Source organism: Tetrao urogallus (genome assembly GCF_951394365.1).
Source record: "Tetrao urogallus genome assembly, chromosome: 4".
Taxonomy (NCBI): Eukaryota; Metazoa; Chordata; class Aves; order Galliformes; family Phasianidae; genus Tetrao; species Tetrao urogallus.
In genome coordinates, this window is record NC_136817.1 from 68,658,613 (window position 1) to 68,666,893 (window position 8,281).

The following is an 8,281-nucleotide window of genomic DNA, read 5'->3' on the forward strand; positions in this document are numbered from 1 at the left end:
TCTGTATCCAGCATGAATATATTTAAGAACAGAGGGATCAAGGCAGAGGTGGGAGGGTATTTATGCTCCCAGGATTAGGTCACAACCCAGGAGGCAAGTGGAAATGAAGACAGAAACCACAACAAAATGAAAACACAGCATGTACCAAGCTCTGTTGAGTCTCAAACAAGGCTCCTACTGAGTAACCACTCCTTGTTGGCTTATGTTACCAGGACTAGCTCACACTGCTTCACAAGTAGGTCCTAACCTCTTGCAACCATGCTAGCCATGGGCTGCAAGAGAGAGTCATCTGCTGGAGATATGTCTGGTTTCAGTGAAATCAGCAGCCAATCTCCCACTGACTTCACTAAGACCGTTGTCTAGACAAGATACTTGATGCAAAACAGCGAGTTTGCTCGTGATCCCAAGAGCTCTGCTTCGTTAGCCAATGTGGCTAAAAATGCCCTAGAAAAAAAAAAAAATTAAAAAAAAACCTGCCAAATTTGCACTGCTTTGCTGCACAGAAGTGCTTGGAAAACCAAAGAAACCAAGTACAACCCTCCGAAACAACCAACCAAAGAGGGGTGAATTGTAGGAGAGGGGATGGCAGCCTCTAGTGAAGTAACAGTCACGGCAGATTACAAATGAGCCAATTGACCCTCACCAGCTGTACTAGGAAAAAAAAAAACAAACAAAGAGATGTCGCTTTATCGATAGAAAAACAACGCACGTCCACGGTTATTTACCTACAGAGCACAGAAGAATAGAGTAAGGGTGATGGAGCTCAGTGCAAGCCACCTCACACCGCTCCTACGGTATTGTTATCCTTCAGAGGACCACTGGCTTGAGCAGGTAGTACATGCACAGCAATAAAAAGAATCACGGGTATTGTCCTGGTCCCACCTCAGATCTCAGTGGACTCTATTCGCTCCAGCCTGGAAGGAGTCCACGTTTTTTTCTCCTCGGTGTGCGGCGGGCTGGTGGTCTTTGTGTTCATCTCGTTCACCTTGTGCTCCAAGAGTTGGTTCTTCTGGTACATCTCCACGTAGTTCAGCTGCAGCTGCTTCTGGTACTTGATGACTTTCTCCTTCTCTTCTTGCCACGTGCGCCGTTCCTCCTCGAAGTCCATCACCTGCTGCTCCCGTTGCTGCCGCTCCAGCTTCAGCTCCGTCTGCAGCCTCTCCACCTCCTTCCGCAGCGCGTTGACGCTGTCCTCGCTGCTCTGCCTCTGCATCTTGGCTTCGTCGCTTTCACAGGCCAGCGGGTCCTGCAGCTTCTCAGCCAGGTCCCCACCAAAAGGCCCCGGAGGTCCCATGCTGGCAAGTGTCCGCTTCAGTCCTGAGACCTCCAGCTCACAGTGGTTCAGTTTTTCCCTCAGCACCTGGACCTCGCTCATCTTCCGCTGCAGCTCGCTCTCGCAGATCTCCAGGTTGACGCTCTTGGAGCTGTAGGAGTCCTTCAAGGTGAGGATTTGTTCCTCCTTCTCCCGGAGGAAGTTCTTACCTTCCTTGAGCTGTGTCCGCAGCCCCACAATCTCGTTCAGCTTCTGGGAGACGTCCGCTTGGGAATCCTTCAGTTGCTGCTTAAGCAGGGAGATCTCACCCGCCTTCTGGCACACCTGCGGGGAGAGCTTTCATGAGGCAGGGGGAAGGCAGCAAGAAGGCACCACCTTTGCTTGTCCTACAGGACCTACAGGTTGTTTCTGTAGTAGTGGGGGACATTTGGCTCTCAGGGATTTGATGGTGTTCCCAGAATTAACCAAAAAGCTAAGCTAAGCACTGTGGTCCGCAGTGAGCTGACACCAGTGTTTCCCTCCATTCACATTCCACACATAACCACAAGCTTGTGGTGCCTGACCTTAAACCCTCTGCACGAGTTATCCCACTGGCCTCAACGGGTGCTGGACCTTGAGCAAGCCTGAGATGGGAACATCTCAGAACCAGAGACCAGCCAGGCTCTCCCCAAACACTGAGGATGTAGACAGGATGCAGAGACAGTGGATGTTAGCTATTTGCTGTATGATGCTCTCCTTCCCAAAGGTTCCTAAAGAACCCAGTTGACTTTTACTGTTCACTGCACTGGGGGCAGTCCAGGAACTGGTAGCTATTTAATTCCTTTGGGTTAGTGCATGAAGAGTGACAGCCCTCTCTGCTTAAGATCAAGGTGAGAGATGCAGCTCACTCTTGCTGAACTGGGGCTATCAAGCACAGGTTTCATCCTGACTGCCTCCAGTCTCATCCATGTGGTTAGGAACAGAAGTCCTATGCAAACACCTAGTGGAAATACCCCTGCTGTGGTGTGTGTATGTGCCGTGTAGGTGGCACAGTTATTACATGACACATCTCTAGTTCTGCTTAATCCAGCAAATGTCCACAAAAGTGTTGAAAGGGATCTATAAAAATGACCAAACCCTTATTTTCCCATGGACTTGGGGGTTTCCATGTCTTTGTATTAGCAGATCCATCTCTGGACGACTGCAGAGAAAATCTGTGCTGGCAGGAACCTGGGCAGGGAAGCAGCACGAAGGGACTAGCAGTGATCAGAGAGGATGAACATAATTAAAAACAGACTTGGTAGCCACCTCCAGGACTGGATGTCCTGCCTTCCTGAAGCCCCTGTCTCTTGTCACACGTGACATATTTGTCCTTTTCTCCATTTATCAGCATCTGCGAGCTCCTCCACTGCCTTCATTGCAACCTCAGTTTTTCTCAGCTGTAGAAAACTACTCTGGTGCATAATACTGAGCAAAGCCTTTAAGCTTAGCAATCCGGATGGCCCATTGTCAGCAGCTGAAGAGCTAGGATACATACCCACAGTCAGTTCCTGCAGATACCAGCTTTTTCTGGAGCTCAAAGACATAAATCTGAGTACTCACATCCACCCCAGTGTTTCTCTGCAGCAGATGCAGAACAACATCACACTGGTTTAGCCGTAGTTACAGTGACACAGTTAATGCTCAGCTATAAAAGTGCACAATCCCAGACGTGGGTTTACTGGAAGTGCTCTCCGTGGGCTAGCTTTTCCCAAAAGGCAGAGAAATACGTGATGAAGAACAGCTTGGATAAGAAGCAACTAACAGATTAAAACACTTAAATTTTGGTCTTTAGTTGCGTGCTGGGGAAATTTAGGCAATACAGTCTGTGGAGTCTGGAGTGTATCTCAGTCAATGAGAATAGGTGTCTACAAATTTTAGGTGTCAAGATCCATCAGCTGAATAGCATCTCTTTGCATCTCTATCACTGGGTTAGCTGCTGCAGACTGAACTAGAGCAGTAAATAATCAAAAATCATGTGGCGGTTTTACCAGTGCAGAATCAGGAAACTTTCCAGACCTAACTTAATTGGAAGACACACAAAACCTGGGCAGAGCACCTGGTCAAAGGAGGCATCATGTTGGACAAGGCAGCCTTGCTTGTCCTGCATGTAACTTGCAGAAATTTTAGAGCAAGCCTCTAATAAGCTCTGCTGAATATCTCCAAACAGTGTGTTGCAGAGCCCTAATTAATCCCACTTCCACTGACTTTCCATCAGGATTAGCAGAATAGGGCCTTCATGATTCTAGAGCTACTTTTTTTTCTTTTTTTCCTCCCCACTGCAGCCTTAATGAATTTCAAGTTTCTAGCCAGTCCATGGAAGGATTAAAATTCTTAACACGATCAAGCTGAAAAAACCCCCACCCAAACTGTGTTAGCACTGGCTATTCAAATGGGGTTTGATAAAATGTTCTAAAAATAAAAACAGAAGTAAAAAATATGTAAAGAGGAATTTGCCTTTCAGCCTTTTGAACGAGATCAACTTATTAGCAACCGAAAACAGGGCACTGCGATGGAAAGCATGAGGTAGACTTGGCTATGGGTATCATCCTTAGCTCATTTGCTTTAGATCTTCAGCAAGAACAGAAATCAAATATTTATTTGAAAAGCCCAAACGCAGGTGTTAGAAGAATTTAATTAAAATAGGCTTAAACCCAATTTTGGGAGGCACAAATACCTGTATGGAGAAATCTTTATTCACTGAAACTGGATTCAAATCTCCCACATTGCAGTGAAATGACTGTGAAGCCTAATTATTAACCAGCACAAGACGTGCACACAAAAAAATTATTGCACTCATTTTATTTTAATTGAAAACTGTAGGTTTGAAGCTCAGACACGGAGAGGTGGCCAAAGTGTCTCCTGGTATCTACAGGCCACTCACCCACAGCCCTTGTCTTGGGCTGCTCATGGGACCAATGCAGGTACTTCGGGTTATCGATGAAAGCCTCATTCAAGCTTTCTTACAACAGCGCTCTTACCTCCCATTTGGTCTCTTCAATCTTCGGAAGGAACTCAGCCTGCTCCTTCTTGAAAGCCACAAATTTCTTCTCCAGCTCCTCTCGCTGCTGCAGGAGTTGCCCCATGTCATCCTGGAGTTTTTTTTTCTCCTGCTGCAGCTTGAATATCTGGAGCTGCAAGGCCTGTTGCGCCCGCTGCGCCTTTTTGGAGACCTGCTGCAATTTGTTGGCGTAGTTTTGCCTGAGATCCTCCATTTCCCGCTCCCAGATCTTCTGCTTCTCCTCGAACACTTGGAAGATGGCTGCCTCGCTCTTGTCCAAGTTTCTTCTCATCTGGAGCACCTCCTGCTCCTTCTCCCACAGCCTGTCTTCCAAGTCTTGGATGATGTCGTCGGTGGAAGGAGAGTGGAAAGGCATCGTTTCGTTGAGATGGTTCAGTCTGTTGAACGAAGAGGTGCTCTTGCTCGAGGAGCGGCCGCTGTCTGAGGTAGATATCCCGTTGTACCCCACGATGTTCTTGTCCGTGTAGGTCGTGCCGATGCGGTTGATGTGGCTCGTCGAGGCGCTCATGGGGCCCACGTGCTGGCTGTAGCCTGTCCCATACGTGGGCAGACTCGTTAACGAGTTACGGCCCGAATCCGAAAGGCCTCCCACTTGGTTTGTAGTCCTGTTAAGGCTGCTCTTGTCGAGTCCACTTTTGGGTGCGGATGGGCTATTGCTGTTGGCGTGGTTCAAGCTCTTTCTGTTCTCTGTCACCCCGTTGCTCTGCGGCGGGCAGAGGTTCTGCATGGAATGGAAGTTTTTAGGAACTACTGGTTTAAAGGCTGAGGGTCTAACTAAGGGCTCATTGCTCTGCAAAAGGAAAAAGGATCACGCATCAAAGACAGCAGGACGTTTGATAACGACACACACAAGAGATACATCAACACAGGCAGAGTCTGGAGGAGCTGAGGCCACTCCAGCTAGCTGGTTCAACATTTCTGAGCCTTAACACACCCCGGGTCATTTGGGATTTAACATGTGAAACCTGAGAAGAGTCGGCCACTCATAAATTAACACTTCATCTTCCTTGGCCCAAGTGACAAAAGAGCTTGAACCTGTCCCAAGTCTGCATGATTTTTTCCCAGAATACCTCATTGGTCCTCTTACCATTGATTGCTCTTTGCTAAAAGAACAGCTGCTACCTGCTTACCAGACCTGATCAAAACAACTTTGATTTTGGCAGATTACATTCTGAAGGACACCTAGATTGGAGGGTGCATTTTTCTTCTGCTGAAAACTGAATTAACCCCATGGATGAGCAGCTGTCCTGCTCCAGAAGCACATGGCAGTCGGCTCTCCTCTACATGGATATCACATCCTTCATGCACTGGGCAGGAGCAGGTGGGATCTACAGCCCCATCATAGTGATGCTGGGCAAGTAACATGCTGAAGCTGCTCTTGATTTAATTTTTTTGTTTCCCGTGAGCAGACACAACGCTGGAGGGAAAATGGATTGCAGCTGCAAAGGATTTACGGAGGATTTTAGAACCTCTGAAGTCTTGCACATTCCTCTCCCCATGAGTGCACCTACAGAAATAAAATTTTCCTCAAAATAGGATTGAGTCTCCCCTACTGTGGGTTGGGCTGCAGGTGAAAATTAGCCCAGAGGAACCAGCCTTGTATTTGAAAATGCCTTGCAGAAGAAACAAAATGAGTCCTGGTGAGCAGGCAAGGCGGGAGACCAAAAATCTGGCATCTGTCACGTGGGATTGAGATGGACTATGGGAGCCATCAGGTTAATGGCCCACGAGACAAGGCCACCAAACGCTGCAGAAACGACATTGCTTCTGGCAGCCTCCCCAGGACACAAATTATAGGATCTGCTGGAGCAGAGCAGCAGACTGCATAAAACATCTGGGCTCTGGGCATCCTCTAAGCTGATATGAGCCATGAGGACTGTGCTTGGACAGGGAATAATGTTTGCAGAGGTAGTTTACAAGCCTCATCAGATTGCCCCTCACCAGATTTTGAACAGATACACACAGCTTCATTCAAGTAAGACCTTTCTGTGGCAGTGGGCTGTAGAAGATGGTTTGAAAGTGGCCCCAAAATAAGAATTTGACTGATGCTGGGCTGACTGGAAATTGAAGCAGCTCCGGCTCTCCCTTCTGTCAGTAGGAGAGATAGGCACAGTAACTGAGGTGGGTTAAATAATTCAAAGAACTGGAAGCTTAGCTGTGAAAGAGTTGTTATCATGCTCTTGGATCCCTCCAGAACTAGCATTCTCCTTTGCTCAGCCCCACGAAAGTAGTATTGCATTAACTGTAAATAAAAACCGCGCCATCTACATAGTAAGAATTAAGACTAATTGTCAGGATTACTCCATTGCCTGGGTTGTGCTTTTAGAGCCAAGCCACAACCACCACACTGCTCCAGGAGGCAGGAATTCTCACCTGGTCTAGTTTGCCGGAGATTGGCAATATCTTTGGTGGGTTACTGGGCTCTCGGTACTGGGGAGGAGGCGGCATGTTCTTCTCGTTGTTGGTGGTCACATTCCCACAGATGTCCATCTTCACCTTCTCGCTCTTACGCAGGTCGCCGTTGATGTAGAGGGAATTGGAGACCTTCTCTGACTTGTACGTCTTCTCCTCGCCGGAGTAGCGGTTGGAGATCTCCCTTGTGGAGAACCCATTGCGTGACCCCTCCATCTGCCGGCCGCTGCTCTGCGTTCGGGTCCCCACGCTCTTCATGGCAAACTCCTGGTCGTTGGCCACTCCGCTCCCCACGCTCCCCATGATGCTCCGGGAGGTGTTTCGGGATGGCCGAGGAGCAAACCCGCGGAAGTTCTCTGGATTGGGGTACGTTGGGTCACTAAGAACTGGCAGCGTCTCTAGCGTGGCCATGGCAGCTCGCAGGTGAGGTGGAGGCACAGGTCAGTGGCACTGGAAGAAGGAGGAAAAGGGAAGGAATTTTAAAGAGATGCCTTTTTGCCTCCATACCTTTTTGTAGATCGGCATCATGCAGAGATGAGCAGATCCATGGGCTGGGTGGCACAAGGGCAGGAGCTGTCACAGCTCAGCGTGTGGCATGCAGCAGACGATGGGGCTGCCCTCCTCTCTGTGACCTTCAACCCTCCTAGGAGGAGCAGCACTCAGTCTGTGCCTTGGACTGACCGAAACAAGGGAGATAACATGCTGATAAATGGTTGTTTTGACCTGGTTGCAGTCCCATAACACCTATTTCTTTTCCTCTTCCATTGGAACCAGCCTTCACACGACTGGATACTGTCCCCAAGCTCTATCACCACCTGAAACCCCAGCCCTGTGATTTCAGCCCTGGCTTCAAAGACATCCAAGCTCTATGAACATCAGTGTTTTGGGGAAACACCTGAAACATCTGCGTTTTAGGGAAATTCCCCAAATAGTGGTGGTTACATTAATGTTGAACTTGCTAACAACTGAGGGGGTCAAGGTCTAGAGCTACTGATGCCCAGACAAGTCTTGTAGGAATACAATTCATCACTTCTGAAAAAATTCAGGCCTCTTCTTGAAAATCCCTTCTGAAAATAAAGCTGTCCATGCACTCTCGCACCCAGCCTTCAGGATGTACTCTGCATTGGGTCTTATCCCATTTCAAGAAATAAAGGCTCACAACAAATCTTTTTTGATTGCCTTATTAGATAATGAAGAATCTGACACCAAATCTTATTACACTGTACCTTTGATGCAGGATCCTGTTACCTGATACGTTGCAAGGGGAGGGAGAAGTCACATTGCTAAGTTTGGATGATTGTAATGAATCCTACAGTCTCTATATTTTGTGAAAACCAATACACTTCTCATTTCTAACTTGCCTTGTAGGGTCTGCATGCTCTTCCCAGTGCTGCTCCAGAAGAGCTTTAGTCTATCTGGAGTCCCATCTTTTATCTACCAGCCCGTGCAGAGGTCTCTGATGCCTTCAGGTGTTTCAATTCACACTGGGCACAGCTGAACCAAGCCTTCAAGCTCTCAATTTCAGAATTTCCAAGGTGAATCATCCTGCCAGGATG

The 8,281-nt window shown here is 48.0% G+C and overlaps 1 protein-coding gene across 1 annotated transcript; it reads right to left on the reverse strand.

The window, feature by feature from the left end:
- Positions 1-883: 883 nt before the first annotated feature.
- Positions 884-7,136, reverse strand: LZTS3 (leucine zipper tumor suppressor family member 3; the record flags this gene model as incomplete). Its single annotated transcript, XM_079534996.1, has 3 exons — positions 884-1,597; positions 4,273-5,103; positions 6,687-7,136. The coding sequence occupies 3 exons, from the start codon at positions 7,134-7,136 to the stop codon at positions 884-886; spliced, it is 1,995 nt and encodes a 664-aa protein (XP_079391122.1).
- Between the last annotated feature and the right edge of the window lie 1,145 nt (positions 7,137-8,281).